This window comes from Carassius carassius, chromosome 9 (assembly GCF_963082965.1).
Source record: "Carassius carassius chromosome 9, fCarCar2.1, whole genome shotgun sequence".
Classification (NCBI taxonomy): Eukaryota; Metazoa; Chordata; class Actinopteri; order Cypriniformes; family Cyprinidae; genus Carassius; species Carassius carassius.
The window spans coordinates 15,677,266-15,701,736 of NC_081763.1; the positions used below are offsets into that span (position 1 = coordinate 15,677,266).

The 24,471-nt window shown below is 36.8% G+C and overlaps 2 protein-coding genes across 2 annotated transcripts in view; one reads left to right on the plus strand and one right to left on the minus strand.

The window, feature by feature from the left end:
• Positions 1 to 1,483: 1,483 nt before the first annotated feature.
• Positions 1,484 to 19,732, minus strand: LOC132149071 (cytosolic Fe-S cluster assembly factor nubp1). The gene is made up of 11 exons (XM_059557987.1): positions 19,612 to 19,732; positions 18,899 to 19,003; positions 18,491 to 18,624; positions 9,999 to 10,067; positions 9,855 to 9,887; positions 9,667 to 9,757; positions 5,471 to 5,625; positions 4,466 to 4,576; positions 3,547 to 3,649; positions 3,156 to 3,239; positions 1,484 to 1,912 (listed from the first exon to the last, which is right to left on the minus strand). Exons 1-11 carry the CDS (start codon positions 19,640 to 19,642, stop codon positions 1,863 to 1,865), a joined length of 966 nt encoding a protein of 321 aa, XP_059413970.1. The 5' UTR covers positions 19,643 to 19,732; the 3' UTR covers positions 1,484 to 1,862.
• A 1,744-nt stretch (positions 19,733 to 21,476) lies between these two features.
• LOC132149074 (epithelial membrane protein 2-like) overlaps positions 21,477 to 24,471 on the plus strand; it is a 34,926-nt gene continuing 31,931 nt past the window's right edge. Inside the window, exon 1 of the mRNA XM_059557990.1 lies at positions 21,477 to 21,559. The gene's annotated coding sequence lies outside the window, so the exon portion shown is untranslated. The remainder of the gene's footprint in view (positions 21,560 to 24,471) is intronic.

Genomic DNA, 24,471 nt, shown 5'->3' on the forward strand with positions numbered 1-24,471 from the left:
ACAAATCAAGAGACCACGTCTCCATCTCACTTCTCCTTTGTTACTACGAATGAATATGGAAGAGGTTAGATATGAATACAGGGCCGTAGCTGGGGTCTGCAGGGGCCCAGTGCAGGTTGTACCAGTGGGCCATATTTGAAACTTTTATTTTGTTTAATTTGTATGTTCATTCTATATATATATTTGTGCTATTTACACAATGTTTAAGTTTTTTCAAGTTTGTAGGTGTCCAGGTACAGAAACTGAATAATCAAATGTAAAATAGCACTGTATAGTCTTCACTGTAAAAATTAAATGTACAGTCAAACCAAAATGTATTCGGACAGCTTCAACATTTCTTACATTATCACCATTGATTTGCTATAGTTTAGATAATGGTAACAAAATATGACAAGAGTTAAGAAATGTATCTTGATAATGTCAGATAACTTTGATAGAAAGGTATGTAATGAATCACAATCAACCAAAAATTCAGACCACTGTTAGTATGAAAATATTTACACAACTATCAACACTTTGTTGACCAGTTATCAAGCAATGCTTAATTTTGTTCAGTCTGTGGTGTTAAAAGGTTGCATTAGCAATTAAAGAAAAAACACTTAGGCAAAACATGATGAGGTCAAAGTGTCTGAATAATTTTTGATCCCATTTCTTTTTTATTAATTAAATTTTGTAATCAATTTTACTGGTAGTCCACTGTATGAAGAATTTTCGGGTATAATCGCATGTACTTTACTCAGTTTTTCCACGTCTTGTGTTTGAATGCTTTAAACTCTTTTAAATGTTTAAATTGGCCAGTCTGTCAAAACAAGTGCAAATGATAAGCTTTCGTGGCTATGCGCAGCAGTGGCCCGTCAACTGTCTTTGAGCGTCTTTTTAGGATGGCCTCAGACCGTCGGTTGAGATCGCCTGGGACCCCCCTCAGACGTGGGCCCCTATTCATCCACATCTTTCACCCCACTAACGACGGCCCTGTTTAAATACAATGAACAGATCCCAACCCCTACCACCAATACCATAAATGAAATGTGATGTGATGAAGCAGCTGAAAGGAGTATTTAATTCATAAATGTCAATTATTTAGTCCAAAATGGCAACTGTTATCAGTGTTTCAGATGCTTCGGGGGAAGCTGTGCCAATGGCTCGTCTGATAATGAAAGTGTCTTTTGCTGCCAAGAGAAAACTGAAACACTACTACAATGTTCTTAATGCAGCAGACTTTGCTTTCGGTTGCAGCCCAGAAACATTTATTTGGTCCTGTATAAAGATCCTAAAATACTTCCCAGTGACTCGCAATAAAACTTTGCTCTGGCAGGTAACGCCTTTGTAAAGTGCAAATGCAATTCCCCTGAACCTTTGATTAAGTACTAGTAGCACTATGAATATTATCTGAAGAATAATATTAAGACTCTGAAGTATATCTGAAAGGGTGCAGCATTTTTTTGGTTTGGCATACAATTTAACAAGAAACAGTGCAAAGAAGTGAGTGTGTGTGCACTATAACAGGTGTTTTGGCTTATTTATCATAAAACATTAAAAATATAGAGATTTAGTGCTGAGTGGATTTAGAAATGTTCATCTTAAGAAATTTAATAGCAAAATTAACATTATAGCCATTACATCTCATTGACTAGGAAAGCCATTGTGTGGCCTACATTCGACATTTCTGAGAATAAAATACAACATAACTTCTCCTGTCCTGCTGAAATATGCCCATTGACATTACAGAAATAATTATATTATTGTTTCACTTATAAAGGTGAACAAGTGTGTTGAACAAAGCACAGTTCATCATGATGTTTCTTTTCTTTCTTCATAGGACATCCCAGCTGGCTGGATAAATCTGATGCACATTTTCTGTGTCAAAAGGGATGGTCCGATGTAGTGTGGGAAGAACAATAATCTCGGATTTCTGTGAAAATAAAAAAATATATTTTTGTTACTCTCAGCAAAAAACGACGGCCACACTCCATTGTATGTAATAACACAGAGTCAAAATAAGATATCCGGATTCTAAAGAATACTCACTTCTGTAATCTGCTGCTAGTCAAAAAAAAGGGGGGGAATATTTCCTCATTCTCACAAGTTAAACTTGATTTCCTTGAGATCAGATTTAACATGTGCTCTTTAATATTATGAGCTATACACTAAGTGGCTTAATTGTGCTGAATATGTCTGTGAAGAAATCTGCAATGACTTCAGAACACATTTAGCAGGATTCTTCACACATCACCATAGTGACCGCAAAAGGACAGATCGGACTACATCTGGTGACACTAAATATTGTTGTAGTTTTTTTCTTTTTCAAATTTGTAGCACTTCGAGATTTTGTTTAATATAAAATGTGTAATAAAATTTAGTATTATTAATATAATTATTGTCATTTTTGTTTTGTTTACACAAGGTTTTATGTTGCTGCATTCTTAAAGTTCAATATTGAAACAAATATTCAACAAATATTATTCTAGAAAACAACAACAGATCAGGTGGGTTTTTAAAAGGTTCCAAGGTTGACAATTAACATTTTGACAATCAATTTTCTGAAAAGCACAAATGCAGAAATTGTCGGATTGAATTTAATTATGAAATTTATGCAAGAACACATTTTTAAATGTAGTTATTTATAAGCATTCTCTGTAAGTTCTGAACGACAGTTTTTACAGTTGTTTCAGAGATACTCCAATCGTTTCTTTAGCCACAATCACTCAGATCACTGAGATCACACACATCTCAATCACACAGATCTCCTTTCTGATTTTTGATTCAAGCAGCTATATGTAAGAACTGAGTTTCTACCGCAAGATCGGAAGATGTCATTAAACAAGCCAGTATACCTAGTGGCAGATGAGTGTATATGGATAAAGAGAAATACACCAAGTGCAGGAATAAAAGGAATGGGGAAATCAATGCACTCAATCAGAGTGTTAACAGATTCACTGTCTTTGCAGTTGATTTCCTTCAGTTTCAGGTGAAACCTAACCTGTATTTAGTGCACTCTTTTCGCCTCTGACAGCTTGCCATTCTTTTTTTTATGAATACCAGTCGTTAGGTGACACACTAAAGCAGCATTACCAGAATGGTTAGTAATGGCATTTTATCAGCTTACGTGTGAGGAAGGTTAGTAAAGAGGTGCTTGCTTGGGTTGAATGACTTACTCTGGACAATATTCTGATAGGCCACTGCAGCAGGAGAGTCTGGAACTTCAGTTAGGAAAGACTTTCCTTCATCACAGCTTCTCCCTTGAAGGCAAAATGCAGAAGTGCATTTAGAGAACTAGAAACTGCTGACCTTTCTTCAGACACTATAAAAAAAATCACTGTAGGGAGTTTTTTGGTACTCGATTCACTTGACTACACAGTGTAAATTTAAAAACAAGGAAACAGTCTCACAAATAGTTTGCACCGCAGTGCTACGATGTAAATTGTTAAACTTCCTCATATCCTTACCACTTAATGCGGAACAACTGTAGAAAGATATTTCAACTCTGTTGCATTTAATCTGGTTTAAAACATTCTCCTCCTTGTGAATGGTAAAAGCTTTTTGTACCTATTCGTGGATCCAAGGGTACACTGCCCAAAAGAGGGAGATTTAGTTCTTCGCACATTTTCTGAGCTCCTCCTGTGGTCGGAGGGAATATCTGTGATGTATTCTGTCAACAGAAAGAAAAGGGGTATCAAAAACCAATATATAATGTGGCAGGTGATTCCACAATGCAATATTTTATTACTCACTCTTGCATTGTTCCAACCATGAATGACTTTTTTCTTCTATAGAACACACTAATCGCTCTTTTCCATGCAAGAACAATGGAACATACTAGCTTCAAAAATAATGCAAAGGGACCATCAAAGTAGTCCAACACAACCCAAGTCTATTCCAGTCTTCAGTGTCACATGATCCTTTAGAAATCATTCTAATCTCCAGTATATGCTCAAGAAACATTTCTTATTATTATGAAACCTTTGTGCCGCTAAATATTTTTGTGAAAACCATGTAGATTTTTTCAGTATTTACTGTCATTTTAGAATCAATTTAATGCATCCTTGATGAATTAAAGTATTAATTGCTTTCAATGCAATACCTTACTGACTCCAAACTTATAAACAGTATAGTAATTCAGTCATAAATCATCATCAATTGACTTCTCTCCAGATACTAAATGGTGCTTTCGCATCCTCTTTGAAGCTTGAAAGATCTAGACGCCATTAATTGTAATTGCCTGTAAATAAAAAATCATTTCAAATTTTGCCTACTGTGTTCCATGTAAGAAAGCAAGCCATACAGGTTGGATTGACAAGGGTGAGTAAATAATGCCAATAAAAATAAAACAAAAAGACAATATCAAACTTCATTACAGAAAAATCATATGCAACACTGTTAACATACAGAAAATGTCAAGGTGATGTGTGCTGTGTTTTGATGTAAGATACTGCGTTGAAACACAAATATACCTATATAACTATACCTTGCATTTAGGACACACAAAGCCACTCATGTTTTCAATCACACCAATGATAGGTATCTTGACCTTTTTACAGAATCGGATCTCTTTTCTCACATCCTGCAAAGAAACTTCCTATTTGAGAAGGGAACAATAAAAAAATTTAATAAAAAATATACAGCAATCAAAACATACTTAAGGATTATCACATGTTATTCCTATAAACGCGTTACAAAAACAACAACTTTATTTTAAGGTGTCCTTGTTACAATGTAATTATTCATTTAAGTACTGAGTAATATTAATTAACTATATGTACTTATTATAAGGTTAGGGTTTGCCTTGCATGTAATATTGCTTAATTTATCCTTATTTTAATAGTAAGTACAAGTAACATGTATTAAGGACACCTTAAAATAACGTGTTACCCAAAATTGTTTCTGTTGGCTGCTACTTTTCTTCTCATGTGGGTGACCCTCACAAGGGTGACCCTAACACCTACAAAAACAAACACTCAACTTAAAGTGTTTTGCTGCAACACATTCTGGTATCGCAAAATACTACAGTCTACCAAAACCAAACAAAACACAAAACAATGACCTTTGGCTATTTAAGAGTAAGTTAATTTAAGAGTAAGTTAATTTCTGTGTGCTATGACAGAGTTCCAGTGAAAGCCTCTCTAAACAGTAGTCCAGTATCTTGGATTAATAATTAGATGCAAAGCTCAAATGCTTAGTTCTGAGAAATGGCTGATGGCATGTGTGCAAGATATATTGTTCACACAGATTTCCACTACACCGTTAGCGTGCAGGAAATAACTTTTTTTTTTTTTTTAACTTTCAGTTAAGTGTGAAAGCCTTGTTCCTCACACGTCAATACAGAATCAAAACAATTTTTTTCATGCAAATCTTTTTATTTGAATCTTTTTTTAGTATGTTTTTTTTTTATAATGCACACTAGATCACAACATGCAAAAGCAACTTCCTGGAACATACACGGTGTTTCACATGTCTGGGTGCTGTTGTTCACCTGCGGGGTGGTGATGATGACTGCTCCATCGATGCCAGCGCCGCTGAGATACTGCACAATGGACAAATGCTCATCAGATGTTCCTGGAGGCGTGTCTACGATCAGATAGTCCACTTCTCCCCAGTCCACATCCCTCAGAAACTGTTTTATCATGCCTAAACATTAGCAAAATACTGAAAGTGTGACAATGCACCACAACAAACATTTAACTGAATTCAATTCCTCTTCCATTTGTTTGTATAGCCCTTATGACAACACATATCATTCAAAGCAGCTTCATAGGAAATTAATGCTCTGTATTACAAATATAGAATGATCTGTGTTACATCCCTTGGAGTTTTGATATTCATTTGTTAGGGGTGTTTAACATTAAACAAAGTATAGTTGTTCTGGGGACTATGATCTCCTTTATCAGTCTGTTTCTGGCCTGGTTGTACAATATTTAAACCCTACTTCAGTAAGTATCCTCTTTGGCATGGCAAAGCTGTTTTGAGTTTCCCTGTAAACCATGGTTTATCATTATTAAATGATAAGAACGTCCTGATGTGGGATCCACATTTCCTCACAGAAACTGATATATGAAGTTACTTGTAAAAAAAGGCTTGTAAATCCCGCTCTGTTTCATTAGTACATCTTTTAACAGTCCTTAGTAAAGGTTTAATTGATTTCAGCTTCTGCCTGTAAGTCAGTAAAAGATGAACCAAACAGTGATCAGAGAGCCCCAAAGCTGCCCGTGGGACAGGGTGATATGCATCCTTTATTGTGGTGTAACAGTGATCCAATATATTACTGTCTCTGGTGGGACATGTACTGTGCTGTTTGTATTTTGGCAGTTCACAGGAGAGAATTGATTTGTTAAAATCTCCAAGAATGATTAAAAGAGAGTCCGGGTACGGTTGCTCCATTTCAGTTATTTGTTCAGCCAGCTGTTGAAAATTCCTGCGGCGAGTAGAAAGGTTTACAGTTTATGAAGAGTGCCTCTAAATTAGACACATCTTCTTCAGAGTTATTATATCTGAACACCAACCTACACTTATGTAGAAACATAGTCCACCACCTTGTGTTTTTCCCGTTAACTCTGCGATGTACTCGGAATAACTAGAAGCACAGCAGATGGAGCACATTAGCCGGAATGGCTTCACTTGTTTCAGTGAAGCACAATGCAGCAGATTTCGAAAAAGTCCTTGTTGATGTGGGTGAGGAGTAGAAGATTATCCATTTTGTTAGGAAGGGAATGGAATTTTGCAAGATGAATGGTTGGGAGTGAGTTCAAAACCAGGATCACGGAGCACAACCGGCATGCTTTCCTCTTTTGCATCTGTTAGTGCGTTTGAACACTACCACTGTACCTCCGACTAGAATGTCCAACAAAATTTCTGAATAATCAGAAAACTGGAACAATATTGCCTGGGATGTGTTGCTTAATGTTAAGGAGTTCTCTGGTAAAACATATAGAAGAATGACAAACAAAAACAGCAGAAGGATTGCGGCCCTCAGCACTGACCGCAAGACCACAAGTGCACATGAAGTGTTCCATTTGAGACAGAGCCATAGAACAACCATCAAGTACAGTACACACAACAACAGTAAAGAGCACAAAACAGAAAATTAGGCATATGCTATGAATAAACAAAAAGAGCATAACAGCAAAGGAATAAAATCGAAAGCTCCCACCACTGACATAAAACAACAATTTGAACTCCAAGCCATAAGCCGATTGGTGGTGTGGAACAAGATGTTATCAGAGTGACCTTTGTGATGTTCCAAAAACGGCAGTGTTTAGCACTTCAGTGTGAGATGCAGATTTGCTACTCAAGACAACTCTGAACACAAAATCCTTCCATAGAGTTTTGATGCTTGATGTGCACCACACTGAATTCTGATCCAATATGTTTGCATCTGAAATGCCATAATACATAAATAGGGTGTAATCATGCAAATATCCAGTGATTTACTTCCTCTAAAAAAAACTAAACAAATAGCAAGCCATTGACACATTTGGAGCCAAATTACATTTTGTTGACATTTCTGAGGTATCTAAGGGAAAGACTGTCATTCAAAAGTGCTTAAAAATTTCCCTTTACTTCCACTTAATTCAACCATACAACTTCAAATGTTATATAATAGCCAATATTATTTTCACTTATTTACATCAGTGTCAACTCGTTAGACGTCACGTCAACTTCCCCTGAATCACACAATGCTACTTCCTGAAATGAAAAACAAAAGCAACAACAATAGCTTCTCCCCCTTGATTTATTAAGTTTATCATATAAATGTGCTCGAAAACTTCTATGGCATGCCATATAAATCTCTGTTCAACAGCAACAGCTTGTCAAATACTGCATCTCAACTCCAATGAGAGGTTAAAATACAGAAGTCAAGGAAGTGAAACCCATCCGGCCTAAACTTAACTTTGCTTCAGATAAACAGAGCCACGTGCTCTCATCAAAGAGCATTGAAAATGACACCCAGTTTTCTGTTCCTTTGTAGCACAATGTATAAAACGGGTCTGGTGCAGAAAGAATGATGAATATCAAATGCATCTGCTTTTCAACATACAATGCATTTGATAAAAGATCCGTTGATAGTTAAATGTGTATTGTGTTGTCTTGTCAGAATAGAACCTTTTTTACATTTTGAAAGGAGTACTTCTGCTTGTGTTTCTGAAGACAATCACCTATTGTGAAAGTGAAAAAGTGAAAGTGACGTGACATGTGGCCAAGTATGATGACCCATACTCACAATTAGTGCTCTGCATTTATCCCATCCAAAGTGCACAGACACAGCAGTGAACACACACAGTGAACACACTCCCCGAGCAGTGGGCAGCCATTTTTTTTTTTGTGGTACCCAGGGAGCAGTTGGGGTTAGGTTGGGTTACTTGCAAAAGGGCAACTTGGTCATGGTATTGAAGGTGGGAGAGAGCGGTGTACATTCACTCCCCCCACCTACAATCCCTGCCGGTATGAGACTCGAAACCCGCAACCTTTGGGTTACGAGTCCGACTCTCTAACCATTAGGCAATGACTTGCCACAACTTGCACCTTTAATCATAATGTGATTGTTAAGAAACACCAGTTATTGTACACCGCTTGGCAGAAATTAGCACAAAAACCTGTTTACTGAAATGAAAACTCCAAGATTAACCAAGTGGAAACATGTCACTTAAAAACAGCTGCATGAAACCAAACATGCATCACTAAGACATCCCTAACCATTAAACCAACAATCATATGACTGCTGCCCACAGAAAAACACCACTTGTACCCTAGCTGACATCTTTTACACTGGCAATGTGATTAGACTTGAAAGAAGGCAATGTTTAGGATAGCATATAAAGGGCATATATTTAATCATATATATATATATATATATATATATATATATATATATATATATATATATATATATATATATATATATATATATATATATATATATATATATAAAAAGCACTATATATATATGAAGTGCCATTTTTATTTTTTTATTCCCATAAATCATCAATCATATCAAGGCATTCATTTTAATTATGAAAGCACATAAAAATAAAAAGATTATAACTAAGTTCATTTATTTGCATAACACCCCCCCCCCCCACTTCAGTTTGCACTTCAGCACTTTTTTTGATTTCCAAGGCCATGTCACTGCGGTTTAGATCATCGGGGCTGTTTAATGTAACAAGTGCCTATTGATTAGGTGCTTGAATTACCACATGAACTTTGAAGCAGAGCATTCTGGGTAGAATTCAAATAGGTCATGTGGTTTTGTGGTATTGTGCAGGCCGCTCTGTTGTTTTTATCTGCACTATCAGGGGCATAGAGCAAGTGAACATATCCATAGATTAAAAAATAACTCCTCTGCAGTCAAAATACCACATATTGTCACACCTTTGCTATGTTTGGCTTCCAATACAACTCACAGCTAAATAAGACTGTTTGTCTTTAACCCTCTCAGGCTCAAATTAAGTTTTAGTAACTTAGTAACTTTAGTAACCTTTAGTAAAGTTTTTAGTACTCCAGATACATAAAATATGTATCTGGAGTAATAAGGTTTTTAGTTTTTAACTGTTACAAATCAGCAACGCCTGCCTTGAGAGGGTTAAGGAATGCAATTTAAACTACTCAATAAAATGAAACATTTTATATTCCTGATGTGTACAACAGAACACAGGGCTTAAAGAAAATACCAACCATTCTTTTTGGGTCCTCTCCAGATAACAGCATCATCTGGACTACTGAGCAGGAAGCCAATGGACATGACAGCCAAGTTGTCCTCAACATACTACACAGAGACAATATATGCATATGTAAGAATGCTTGAGAATGTAACAAATGCTTGAGAACACAAGTCAAAAGAATAGAGATTTGAAAGATCTTACCACTGGGGACCATCCAGAGCCGCTCTGATGAACCTACAGAGAAAACAAGCAGAGAATGAGATTCCCTGTCTATAAATCAGTCAGATATCTCAGCATTCTGACAAAAGTTAAGAAGCACAATGAAGCTAGAGATATACGACATACCTGCTCCCCTTCTAGCCCCATTATTTTTGGTATAGATGGCCCACAGATGTCCACATCTAGCAGTGCAACCTGGAAGAGGAAAGAAAAAAAAATCATGCTCAAAAACTATTTAATAAGGATATGAATTAATGAGGTTGTGCCTTGTCTTTAAACACCTTGCTCATATTATTTACTGCGTTAAAGCAAAAAATAAAAAATAAATAAATAAATAAAATAAACCTTGCAGTTTGAGCACAGATTTCCAATTGAAAAATGAAAATTGCTGTACCGCAGTACAACGAAGTTAACAGAAGATGTCAGCAACTCACACAGACACACATACCGCTTCAGTCTGACCACCACTAACTCATTACATAAGGCCATCACTTCAGTTCCAGTTCTATACACACAGACCACAACCACCTCTAACACACGTTTAGGCTAAATGCCACCTCTACCCTGCCATGACCGGAAAACATACCCTTTTCCACTGTCTATGCGGTATGAATTAAAAGATCAGGTCTGCGTGGTCTCATGTCTGAGTGTACTGCCTTGATTTGGAGTGAGCTGAGTGTATACCAGAGCTAGTTATATTTGAACCCTGGGTCAGATGTGGCAGCAGAACTGTGACATAAGAAAAGTGCTCAATGTGAGTCAGCGTGTGTGACAACAGATCCAGAACACTTCAACAAATAGCCCTAAAACTACAGAGCAGGCAAAGGACTTCAATGTATTTGAATTTCAAACTGTTCATCAAATGTAATTATAAAGCAAACACACCCATCTGAGGTTGCCAACAGACTGAATCACATTGTAAAAAATAACAAAAAGAAACATAAATGTCACAAAAAAAAAAGCATCCATCCCTTTCACTGCAAACACCTCACCAGGGCCTTAGAAACAGATGCAAATGTCATTAGCCTTGAGGGGGAGAAAAAACAACAACCTGGGAATCTTTTAGAGGGATGATATTTCAGGATTTTGTAAAGCAGATCATCAAAACTCTTTTTCTTCCCTTACAGTAGACCCCCGAGAGCTGCAGCAAGCCCAATGGATTATTCTGCAGAATACAGCACGTTTAGATGATCACACCAGATTCAGAGTTAGAGTTTGTGCATGTGACTGATCTGTAGACATGATACGAACTGATAAAAATGCCAGAAGTGCTGATGATTTTACTTTTTGGATCCATGAAAGCTCTTTTCATGCGTCAAAAACATGATGTGCACCTAAATGGATCAGAAATATCAACGATGAAGTTATTTCAAGTTCTTAAAACATTTATTTAAAATGTGAAATGCATTTGGTTTAAAAATAAATAGAGAGAGTTCTAATTAAATGCATGACCTTCTTGCCCCGGGCTTGTGTTAAATGTTATTGGTCAACGGCTGAATTAAGCAGCACGCCCTTAAAACACACTCTCGGAAGGGTCACGCTGTTTATTTCTCCTTCCCTGTTCTTCTGCTTCCTGAAGGAAATTTACTGAAAGCAAACTTTGGAGTGAAAGCGCAAACGAGGAGGAGTACAGCTCTCTCTCAGGAAATGGACGCTCAGTGAACAGGGATGTAAGGGAGGCTAAGACCATAATGGCAAAACTCAGGGATTCTTCCAGCGAGCTAAAGGGGAAATAACACCACTTCCTCCCAGAGTCTGAATACTTTTTTTCTGGCAACCGCTCTTCTTTTCCAGTACTTCCCTCTTTCTTGGGCTAGAAACACAAATGTACGTGCATCTGTGTCTTAGTTGGCCTTTTTAAAACAATGTCTGAAACCCTCAGGGCTCATCAAATATATGAAGAGCGAGGAGTGGAAAAGCACATCTTAACCTATTAAAATGCTAAGAATCCCACAGACCTCTTGAGAGAATATGGAACATCCACAAAAGGGCCTGTTTGGGACCAGATGCAGATTTGGCTACTGTAGCCTATATGCTCTTCCTAGTAAAGCAAAGAGATATTAGCTGTGCTTTCATCCAAATTGTGAATTTACTGTAATTTATGTAAAAAAAACAAAAAACAAACAACAACAAAAAAACTTATCTGTGAATAAAACGGTGTTTACTTCCCATGTGTTTAAAAGAACAAAGCGAATGCTGAATATTTGACTTTTTTTTTTTTTTACTGGACTGGTAAACCAAAGGTTGTTGGTTCGAGGCCCAAAAGGAGGGACTCCTAAACGAAATTCACAACCATCAAAACAAGTATCTGCTATATTCATCACTCTTCTGCAGACAGCTACTAAACCACCAGCATTTCCTTAGAAAGTAGCTTGGGTCACACAAGAAAAAGGAGAAAAGGTTTAAGATATGCACAGCTCTCTCATAAAAGGTATTTATCATCCGCCAAGGAGGAGGAGGAGGACAGAGTCCATCCAAAGGGAAATTCTTTCTTGTACTGTATCTTACTTCTTCACACGTCTAGAGGCAAGTTAGGAAAATATGCCACTGTCTCTACACACCAACATAATAGAAATGTCTGAGAAAAATCAAAACAGATTTTAAAGAAAAAAGTGTGTGGCTTCTACTCTAAGAATTGAGAACCAAAAAAGGCTGTTTGCAACAGCCTAAGGCTCTTAAAATGGCAGAAGAACAAGACATTCTTGAGTCAAAAACAAGTCTCTTCCCAGTTTCAGTTAGGTGGAGTATTCCCCTGTAATCAAAACTATGAAACAGACTACAACTGGAAACAAGAAACCTCACAATTGTTCGAAAAAATTACACCCTTTTTTTGGTTTTGTTGGTACAAACATGTTTTAATATACAGTGATTTGATATTAAATTTATGTTGCATTACAATTTAACTGAGCTCCAGCATAAAGTATAAACATAAAACTAAACAGTGTGCATTTCAGCAAAACGTGTGAACACTTCTGATTACACACAGCAGGTTTATCCAGTTATCACCATTAGCACACAAACTTTCTCATTAACGGCTACATGATGCTGTAGTGATGACCTCATCACCTTACTGCTCCAGTTACTGTGAGTGAACGCCGCACCTGTAAATTAATCTTCTTTCCACCTCACATGCACCTTCAGTCGAAGCCTGAAGCATTTAACCTACATTAAAATGTAAATTAAGTAAACTCATTAGATAGATGCTTATTAGCAAGAAATGGGTCTCAGGGCAAACAATGAGTTTACCATTATATTCAATACTGGGAAGCATTTTTGTAATTCATGATGGCAGTCAACAAAGTTTAACATTATGACCTTTAGTGTTTACTGTAGAAAACCAAAATGACAAGAGTAGGTTGTTGGGTCTGCTGAAGAACTCACTCCAGAGGACATGCTAGAAAAACAGTGAGGATAATCATAGGCAATAAAGAATGCAGCCTCATTTACTAGGAACACTGACTGAACACATGTAAACATTACATACAGAAAATGGTTTCGTGAGAGTTTAGAGATGCTTCTATGAACCATACCACAGGAAGTCAGGATCTGCCACTAGATAACTGATTTCTCTGCTTCCTGCTTAAAGCTGCCATGTTGTATGTTTAGCATCAGTTCTTTTAATCCTAACAGTGTGTAGCTTTTTATTCCTCAAACAACCATGTGGGAATACGTATCCATGAACATATTCCAGGATGACAATACCAAGATCTGACTCAAAGAGTAATTTAGGGAGCATGAGGAATTGTTTTCACAAATGAATTGGTCACCACAGAGTCATGGCCTTAACCCCACTGAAGATCTTTGGAATGTGCTGGAAATAACTTAGAGAGGTTTGACTCTCCCATTGTCAACACAAGATCCTGGCCAAAAATGAATGCAACAAAAAATGTTGTGACATTACGTTACATTGTCAAAACAATACCACAACGAATGCACAATCTTTTCAAAGCTAAAGGCAATCCAACAAAATATTAGAGTGTACGACTCGGTTTTGGACAGGCAGTGTAAAGTCGACTCCAGCACATCCCAAAAACTTTTTATGGGGTTAAAATCAGGACTCTGTGGTGGCCAGTTTTTCACAATTTGAGCCTGATGAATCTTGGCATTGTCATCCTGGAATATGGACAAGGGTACATCTTCCGACATGGGTGTTAGATAAATAAAAAGCTAAAATAAAATGCATCATTTAGGGTTAAAGTCCCCTGGCATACAACATGCCTGAAACATATGAATAACTGCAATAATGATTCAGTCCCAAAATCTTAGGTATTTGCTTATTTAAATCCAGATGGCGATTTTTTAAATATTTAGTTTGATTTATTTTTAATTTTTTTGGCCAGGCAGTATATCTGCAAGATTTCTCTTTCCTTGACTTATTTCATGACTTCTTTCCTTATGACTGGCCCTGCGTGTGTGTTGGGGTGGATGACTCTCTTATCTGCTGAAGGTTGCACTAGACGAGTCACTCAATGCTTTCCTCACTCTTTCAGTTCTCAGGAAGTGTGTCCACAACACAAGGCATTCAACAGGATGTTCTTACTCACAGCACCTCTGGAATCAGAAAAGGGACTTTTGACAGCAGATAAGAGGGAGCTAACAGTACACAGGACTGAGTGGAAGAGGCAGATCAGAGATCAGACTGACACACACACACACACACACACACACACACACACACACACACAGGGTTTCAATTGTCAACAGCATCAGCCGGGGTGACCATAATCTCACTCTCACTCAAGATGAGCACAAAAAAAGACCACTTCAGTTTTTCTCTGCAGGCTACATGGTCCCATTATTAAATACAATATGTGCTTGAAAAATAGTAGCAAAAAAAAAAAAAATCAATATAGAGAAAAACACACAAACTGCCATCTAACAATTGAAAGAGAGTGAGATGTAAGAGAGAAAAGACATGACCCATAATTCCACAGTGAAACCTTTTAAAAACACTTCTGAATACTGGAAGCGGAGAGCGTGGGACTCGATTGCTCACGGCTTTTTAGATGTCTGCCAACAATGGAGCGCTGCACATTGTGGAAGTCCCCAAGCTGTGCGATTTAAATTGTTTGAGGGATTGAAGATTATTTCAGTCAGTGAGCTGCCAAAGGGTAAACAGCGGCCGCAGTCTGCACGCTGACTGCACTATTGTGGCCGCAGTGTGTTGAGACGAGATCAATACAGCTCCCTATGCACTGGCTCAGAAAGAGACCCAGTCAGAGGCGTGCTCTTCTCAATGAACCTGGTAAACACAGCTCTTTCTGCCGCAGAGCTCTACAATGCACTAAAAATAGCAAGCAGTCTCAGATGGTGAAAAATTATTAAGTTCTTGGCTAGGATGCCAATATGCAAACAAGATTTTCCTGCTCACTGCTCTTTCGAAATTATACATTCAAGTTTGAAAGCAGAAATGTTGTGTTTTCCTCAGCAGTTGGTTGGTTTTCCTATTTTGATTAATACGATAATGTTTTACTAAAGGCGCCACACTTAAAATGTCTGATATGATTTCAGAATCGTTTTTTTAAAGAGTTCGCAAATGTGATTTAACATTCATAGTGCTGTAAGGCATGACAATCCACTTGAACAATAAGCTAAATAAAATCAATATGAGCCAAGCTTGAAGCACATCTAAATTAGTTGTGGCTTTTCATATTCCAATGAGTGCAAAAAAAAAAAAAAAAAAACATTTTTAATCAAAAAGAGCAGGTCATAGTGGAGTCTTGATATAATTTTTTTGACTGGTATCACATTAATAGTGAGACAAATATTGGTCAAAACAATAGCTGTATCTGATATCCAAACAATGCTAACTTTTCAGGCAGAATACAAAGGAAGGAAGACATCAAGGTATGCCAGAATTAGCAAGGTTTCTACTAAGATGCTATGATTTGGTCAGTTTAGTCAAAGTCAGTGTAAATATAACATCTGACATGCCACAGTCATATGTGTAGCAGTTGTACTAACTAGAGCCCGATCGATATATATCGGCCGGCCGATATTATCTGCCGATATAAGCTAATTGCATTTAAATCGGCATCGGCATTTATAACGGCCGATGAAACATGAGAAACAGAGTCTCATGCTTCACTCATGTTATGAGTGTTGCATAGTGTGCCCACCAGAGGGAGCTCTGCAGCTCCAGAGTTAACAACAGCGCCAGAAGTCCACTACAGAAGAAAGTGATTAGCCAAGCCACGGAGATGTAACTTACTGTTTTGACGGTGAGTCTGTCGTTCGTCTTGTGAAATGATTGTAGATTTAGTTGATACCCTGTATATAAAAACTGTGTGGTAGTTCTAGCTAACGGTCCTATCATTATCACTTCTAAATATTCTGTAACATCACTTACAGCCGCTAATGCATTGCTATATTAGATTAGCCACAAAGCTAATACCATGTTTATCAGTGGAAGAGCGCGAACGTTAATAGGAGGTCAAACTATAACGTTAGCGTTTAACTTATTCTTATTCTATTGCGGTGTGTTTCCCACATAATGACCGCGTAATTGGGCCTTTCACACAGTACGCGGTATGCACGGCGCTTGCCGCTGGGCTCAGCGTTGCCCTTCAGATACAACGCGATTTGCGCTGCGCTATGGCGTAGGCAGAGTTTTAAAAACGTTTAGCTGGAGCTCTTTCATAGTCTGTTCCTCCTCCTTTCGGTCAGCAGCCAACATGTATCTGTCTCGTAAGAAGCGAGCGATAGCGCTAGTCCTGCTGATGAGAATTAAGAGAGAAGCAAGGAAGAAGAGGCTACCCTCAGGTCCAGAGAACAATTTGGTGAATTCAGGCTGGTTACGTTACTCTGACGCTAATAGCTTCCTTTTTAGCAGGCCCCTTAAATGCTTGCTATTAACTTGTTTGAAGGTGGTTCTTCTCAAAATTGACAGCGGTGTGTTCATGACACTAACGTTAACCATTCAACTTCCAATTGATTCCGTAATCTTCCGGTAATAGTAGGCAAGACGATGTTTTGATTCAGACTGCACAAAGAGAAGAGGAGAAGATATACGGGTCCGTTGTGAATGTGTCTGTGAGAGCAAATATAGTGTAGTTACAGTAACTACAGTAGGTGCGTCAGAAATGATTAAACCAGAGGGGACATGTAAATAAATGTGAGCTGAACAAGCGCTTTTTTTTTTTTTTTTACATATTGTTTCAAAGCAGCTTTACAGACATAACAGGAAAATGTTGAAATAATATTGTTAAATATAAGTAGGTAATACCTATTGCTTGACAAATAAAAAAATATATATATATTTCTCATTTTTGCCTATGTAGGAGATCCCAGTTTATTATTATTATAATTCTAATAATGACATGAGTAATGATACATGGTGATATTATTAATACACATGCTTATTCTTTCTCTGTCTCTCTTTTTGCCTACAGATGGCTGAAAAAGGTGAATGCTGTAGCAGCAAAGTGTGGGACTACTTCTGCAAATACTTTAACTTTAGTATTATAATTTATTTACAGTACACACACAGACTGTTAAAACCAGCTTCAACTGGAAGAAAGTAAAAGTGTTAAATGTTTAAAACCAGACTGTTTTTTGATCATTAAAAAATATATACTTTTGATGTGCAACTATTTAGTCATTGAGACTGTAATCTAAGGCTTTTTTTTTTAACATGGTCCATTCTGGAAAATGGTTTATACAGCCCACATACATAGAACAGGCAGATATTTTGCTATTGAATGTTGTGTAAGTGCAGTTTATAGGAAATGGGTCTAATATCCAGATTATTTTTAAAATCAAAATATCGGCTTATAAATCGGCTCTTTTCGAGTTAATATCGGCATCGGCCCCCAAAAATCCATATCGGTCGGGCTCTAGTACTAACTTACAGTTGTACTGTACTCAGTCAGCCCTTTAAATAAAACTACTGAACCTCTTTAAAGTGAGCACCAACACTAATGTTTTCCTCCTGTATATGCTTCCAAGAATTTATGGATAAACAAACAAAAAACACATGACAAACTCATCTGCTACAAGACAATAGTAACAAAGTTTTCCAATCGTATTTGTATTTCTGGTTTAACAATTTTAAAGGGGAACAATTTTGATCTTATGACATATAAAGGGTTTATGTACTATAAAAACATCCTTTAAGTTTCAGAACTCAAACTTTCCTGTGAGCTTATATTGAAGACAATCTGCCAAACGGACAGGTTGAGGAATGTGCCACTTTATGATGTAATAGTGTGGCTAAACACCGCCTCCACAGGAGAGGAGAGCCAAATATATATATATATATATCTCAAGCACAAGGTTGGGGGTTCGATTCCCCGGGAACACAGGATAGGTAAAAATTGATAGCCTGAATGCACTGTAAGTCGCTTTGGATAATGCATAGATTTAATTTAGATTTAATAGGAAATGCATAAATTTAATTTAATTTAACTTAATTTAATTTAATATGTTCATTCACTCCCCAACCTACAGTGCCTGCTGATACTGAAACTCGAGCCTGCAACCTTCATGCTACAAGTCGACTCTCTAATCATTATATATAACATACACCACAACTTCTGCAGTTCAGCATTGCTCAGCGTAAAAAAAAAAAAAAAAAATTCTGCAGCATAGTACAGAGATGAGGCATTCTTTGGTCTTACCTCTTTGGAGTCATCACTTGCTAATGCATGAGACAAATGTGCGCTGAACGTGCTCTTCCCAACACCGCCTTTTCCAGACAAAACCAGAATCTTGTGCTTCACAGTGGTCAATTTCTGTCTGATTTCCTCTATGGCTGCAATGAGAGAAAACAAAGTCACATACTTCAGATTTAGATGGAGCCAACAAGCTATTATAATAAAAAAAAATCAGCACCAGTTAACATATCTGAAGGATAAATCTAAATAGACAAAGTATGAAATGCCATCAACCTTGATTTAATTAATTTCAAAACCTTTTTTTTTATGTGTTCTTTCTTTATGAACATTCACAGCTCACACACAAAGCTGACCAGTTTTAGCAGCACTATACTTATGTATGTATGTATGTATGTATGTATGTATGTATACCTGGATCAGGAGCTTTGGCAGCCCCAGACGCACATATGTTTTGGTTTGGGCATCCTTGACATGCTGATGATTTACCAGCCTGATCACTGCTTGTGCCCGGACAGTCTAGAGAGAATGACAACAACACATTGATGTACAGACATTATTAATAATAAACGCAATGACAGACGGACTTAGACATACGTTCACTATTTAATTCAAAGAAAGACCAGGCGCCAGCTGCATAAACATAGCACTAGTTTAGTTTCAACAACTAGCAGTAGACGAGGGGTAATTTGTCGTACTTCAGAGATTCAGGTAGACCAAACTACCTTTTAGTAACTGAATAAAAAAAATGTCATGACCAGTAGAAGAAGAAGAAAAAAAACCCCGGATGACTTTTTAAGACTAGCCTAAGCAGTTTATGCAGCCGGCCCCAGAACTCAGCTTCCACACTTAGTTTGACAGCATGTCTGTAACTGTATTTATGGTTGTGAATGTAAACGTGAATGTAATGTAAAGCTGTAGGCAGCTGACGCAGGCAGACTCTCTGACATAACTGATGTCGGTTTCCAATACATTATTAAACATCAAAGAGGCACATCGAAACGTGTCTGATATGTGTGCAGTTGGCGAAAGTGTCATTTAAACTGTAAACCGATGACAGTTTTAGAAACCGAGGATTATATGGGTTTAATGTGAAAACGTTCCGCATTAACATCCATTGGACTTACGATCTGGTGCGTCACTAGGAACGTCCGCCATCTTTCAAAACATGCGCACTTCCTGCCACTGGTGCAATGACAATGAACTTCCCCGAATAATGCTGTGTGTCGAAGGTTCCGCACGGTCACTCGTAAGTGCATTGCGGTAAATTTGGATGGGTGCATAGATAATTAATGATAATCCATTTTCACACACAGTGTGGCGGTCAGAAGTGAAATGTGAATATATACTGTAGGCTATATATAAATATACATTTAATACACTTCGTTTAATACTGGCACTTATCTGATTGATGAGTATATTTGAATATTTTGATTATTTAAAAGCTTATTGAGCAAACTAATCAACCATCTTTATTTATTACTTTTTAAATATATTTTTATTTCTTCTTTTATTGTTTGTTATGTGTGTCTATGTGTGACTGTTATGTCTGTTTGTTTCCCCCTAAAATATTAAAGCCTAGTTGAACTATTTTACTATTTTAGATGCATTTGTAATGATAAAATTAACTCCAGATGCTAAAAAAGAACCTTTTGACTGTGTTCTCAAATAACACTGTGGGCCACTTCAGTAATCTCCACACAAAATATGTTTAAGTTGAAATGGGTTTTTAAAAACAATTTGTATATATATAATATATAAGTAAAATATGAATAATAAAATAAAAACATGTTTTGTTCTACATAAATACAGTAATACCTCAACCATGAATTTAGCAACTTTTAAAAAGTGCATCAAAAGTGTTTCTTAACAAGTATCAACATTATATTTATATACATTATATAATAATAATAATAATGAATATTATTATTTAAAAATAATAATATGAAAAAATAAAAATAGAGCAGCTTTAAAACTAATGTCTCAGGTATGATTGTGTTAATTTATGGTTTAGAACAAAGTGTCAGTGTATTTTGGAGGAATTCATGAATAACTGTGGGATTGCTCATTTAAGGAATTCCAAAACTCTTTTATTTACAGGTGGTTCTGGAATGCCTTTTACGAGGAAGAACTTTCTCTCTGAATTACTCATTTGTAAGTTTTAACAAGTTAAGAAGAAGAAGAAGACGCAACAAAGAAGAAGAAGAAATAGAAGAATAGCAAAAACATGGTTTTGGAAGTTGTAAAAAAAAAAAAAAAACTAAACAATTTGGACTTTTTGCTTACTTGAGCAAAGTGTATGAGAGGTCAGCTGTAATAACTCTTGTGCAAATCAAAAGGAATGTCAATCTGTGGCTACAAATTCCAAACATATTGCCCTAGCCACAAGTTCTTCACACTCACTCAGCTGTTTTTATTTCAACAATGATAAAAATGCAATTGCATCTCTCAGCCACCAAAGGGTTAACTCAAGTGTTTGTGCAGGGCTTTTTTAGGAAGCAGAAATTAGTTTCTGGTAACAATGGAGTTAGTTTCCTAGACCCTCCCAAGGGCCATGTCACTATATACAGGATAGCTTTGTGCTTGAATTACCCAGTTACGGATGTGTGAGTGACATTAAAGGCAAAAGGTGATTGGCTGACTTCTGACTTTGGGATTGACTCTTTGAACATTTGAGGCTCGACTCAATTTTTACCATATTGATGCTGTGGGGTAAAGGCTTCAAATTAAACCTCAAATTAAACACGAGTTATGATGGATTTTCCATTCTGTAAATTCATTTATCCATGAGAAAACAGTTTTGTTAGGATTTCTTCTGAAAAAAATAAAATAATAAATTATCCTATAGGTTTGTTTCTTGATGGTTAGCTCCAGTTGATTAGTCTTTTAACATGTACATTTTGCACCCCTGATCGTTTTCCATGGACAGGGAATGTAATATGAGATGTCCTCTGTTTTTTACACCCTTCACAAATGCTTATAGAGTGCAGCCAGCCATGAAGAGACACGCCAGACATTATGGGACGAGAGCTCTCTTCCCCCGTTCATATTAAACCTCTTTTATGAATCCCTCAGGTATGCTATGGAATTTTCTCTTTTGCTGAGTTGATCAGAAAACTTTGTACAGAAGCTATATTTTCTCATAAAGGCAATACTAAATATTACTGTAGTAAATTTGTAAAATGCATTTTAGCTTTGACAGAAAAAGAGTCAAGTGTGCAGCATTATAAGAAGTCATTTTAGTGCAGGCAAACAGCAGTGCAATACTTCATTCTGTTCTGTAGAGGGAGACAAATGAATCACTTTAAGAGAAGGGGTATTGGTCTGAATTTATTTTAACATTTTTATGTAATTAATTTTTTTATTTAATTTATCATCATTTGAATTAATTAATTTATAATAACTGAGAAATATCTATAACCTCAAACTATATTTTAATCAAAAATACTAACACAAAACTGCAACATTTTGAATAACCACCCCATTATTGTATAATATCAGTCGTAAATGGTAGAAAGTAACTGACTACACATAAATGTGTCTCTGTAACCTCAGTACCTCAGGGCATGTGCACAGATAAATGTCAGTTTGTTGCCAAGGAAACTATTCCACCTGGCTAGTTTAAGCCAGTTCTTATGGTTATCTTCTTTATGTTAGAGCCAGAGAGCAGAAATTGGAATGTTATATAAAGGCAAGACAGGGAACTAAGTTTGTGCTTTGAGCGTTAAAGGCACAGTATATATACTGTATAGATAATGTCTTGTACTGTAGATGCACACTGAATTTGATGGATCAAGTGTTTTTGTCATGTGCATCACCGTTATCTTGTGGAATGTTGGGAATGAATAATTTTCTTGAACTAAAAAAATATATATATTCTCCTTTATCATGAATCATACACAGTATAGGCTTATCTCATGGATGAATGATAATGAATGAAGAATGTTTGCATCTTAACTGATCTGAGATGTCAAATATGTGTTGTTGTTGTTGTTTTTTCACACAACTGAGGTATATAGAAGATGTTTTTGATGTTAAGTTCTCATAGGACAACATTTATTTGCTGGCTAATCTAGTTAAGAAGCACACCTGCATCCAAAACACAACATTCCATTAGCATTTACAATCAGCAACCAGAAGTCTGTTTAAGACTGATGCTTGTATCTCAGTTAATTGAGAAAAGATTGATTGAAAAGTGATTTCATGGTCGTCTGACCAAGTTTCATAGTTCAAAGATACACATTTAGACAGGATTACACTGCTTCTCAGGTAAGAATGATTTAATTGAATTCATTCATTCATTTTAAGCAGAGCATACTTTTAACCCAAATCCTTTGAGAAGTCAATGAGTCTAGTATCTCTGTATCTCAATTGCTTATTGAGAATAAGTGACTTCATGGATGCCTGTTATTCATGCATTTATTCCTTAATTAATTCATGAATACTTTTCACCCAAATCCTTTGAGAAGTCAATGAGGCTTCTTCAACTTGTTAAAAATCTTCAAAATACACATTTGGACATGATTACCCTGATTCTCGTGTTAGGTAAGATAAGGTAAGCTCTCTTTTTCTCTTTTAATTTTTTTTTTAAAGCGGAGCATACTTTTCACCCAAACCCTTTGAGAAGCCAATGAGGCTTGTTCAACTGGTAGGTGTGGAAAAAGTGACTTTAGGGCTGCCTGCCTGACCAAATTAAAAAAGTTCAAATTTACACATTTGGAAATCCTGCTTCTCAAGTATTACTATTATTATTTTATTTAACTATTATTATTATTATTATTTTAAGAGAGCACACATTTCTTTAAAATAAAAAAATAAAGCTTTTGTTCAACCCAAACTCTTTGAGAAGGAGAATCTATGATGGAGAAACTGAGCTAAGCTTCCATTTGATGGGTCTTTCTTCCAGGCCTTAAGGACAAAGACTTAAATCTGCTCCACTTCCCTCAGGCCCGTTCGCTCTCCTGCGCAGATTAGCCTGCAAGGCTAGTGCGGGCAGTCATTTCTACAGGATTAGATTTTGCTCTTCGAAGCTTGGCTATACCACATACTGGAAGGGCTGGACATAGGCACTTGAATCGACACAAGGTTTATCAGTAAGCACTCCAGGAGAGCTGAGAATGAGCAACCAATATCCATGGACGCCCTTACCCTGAAGGGCCAGAGATACTTGTTCATGTTCAACACTTGTTAACAAGTATTCTCTTATGACGGCCCTGTGGATCATTGAGAGTTGATCTCTTATATTTTTTTAGCCTTCTCTTCCAGAGAACGATATAGACTGCGGTGGATTTTCATCATACACAGCCCTCACTTGATCAACATGACTTCTGTTCAATGAAGTGTCTTGGTGATTCAAAGAGGAACAGTAGATGTGTCACGGATGATCTGGGATTTCTGCCAAGCCTTCATTTAATCCAATATATTTGGAGGAATGCTTGAGAAAACTCAGGCTTTTCTGTGTCTATGATTCATCTAATGCAAACTCAGTGCGTAGAAGGCTATTAAGCGAGGGTGCTCATTTTTCTTTGGAAGTTAATTACAGTAATCACCATAGTGGTATAGATAGAATACACACTGTAGTGTTATTCTGACCTCACATTCCTCCCAATAAAGGATGTATGTGAACATCCAGTGAAAACTGCCATCGCCGGTTGAAAAATAACACTATATTTTATCAACTATATTTATATTTTATTAATAACCAAGAAGATGCTAAATTAACCAGAGAAGATTGGCTGAATTTCACTCTGTGGAAACAAATATCAACAAGATTAAACAAATCTTGAGCCCTCTGAGTTCTAAAGTGCTGGCAAAGCAAAGAGAGAGGCGAGAATGCAAATGTGCATTGCTGCAGTGACTCAGAGTGCCAGCGTGCTGCCCATGGGGAGTGGCTCACTGGCATCACAAGCCATCACAATGATAGGATTCACTCACTAGAAATGTGCTAATCTTGCCATTTCTTATTTGTCTCCATAGCACTGTAAAGG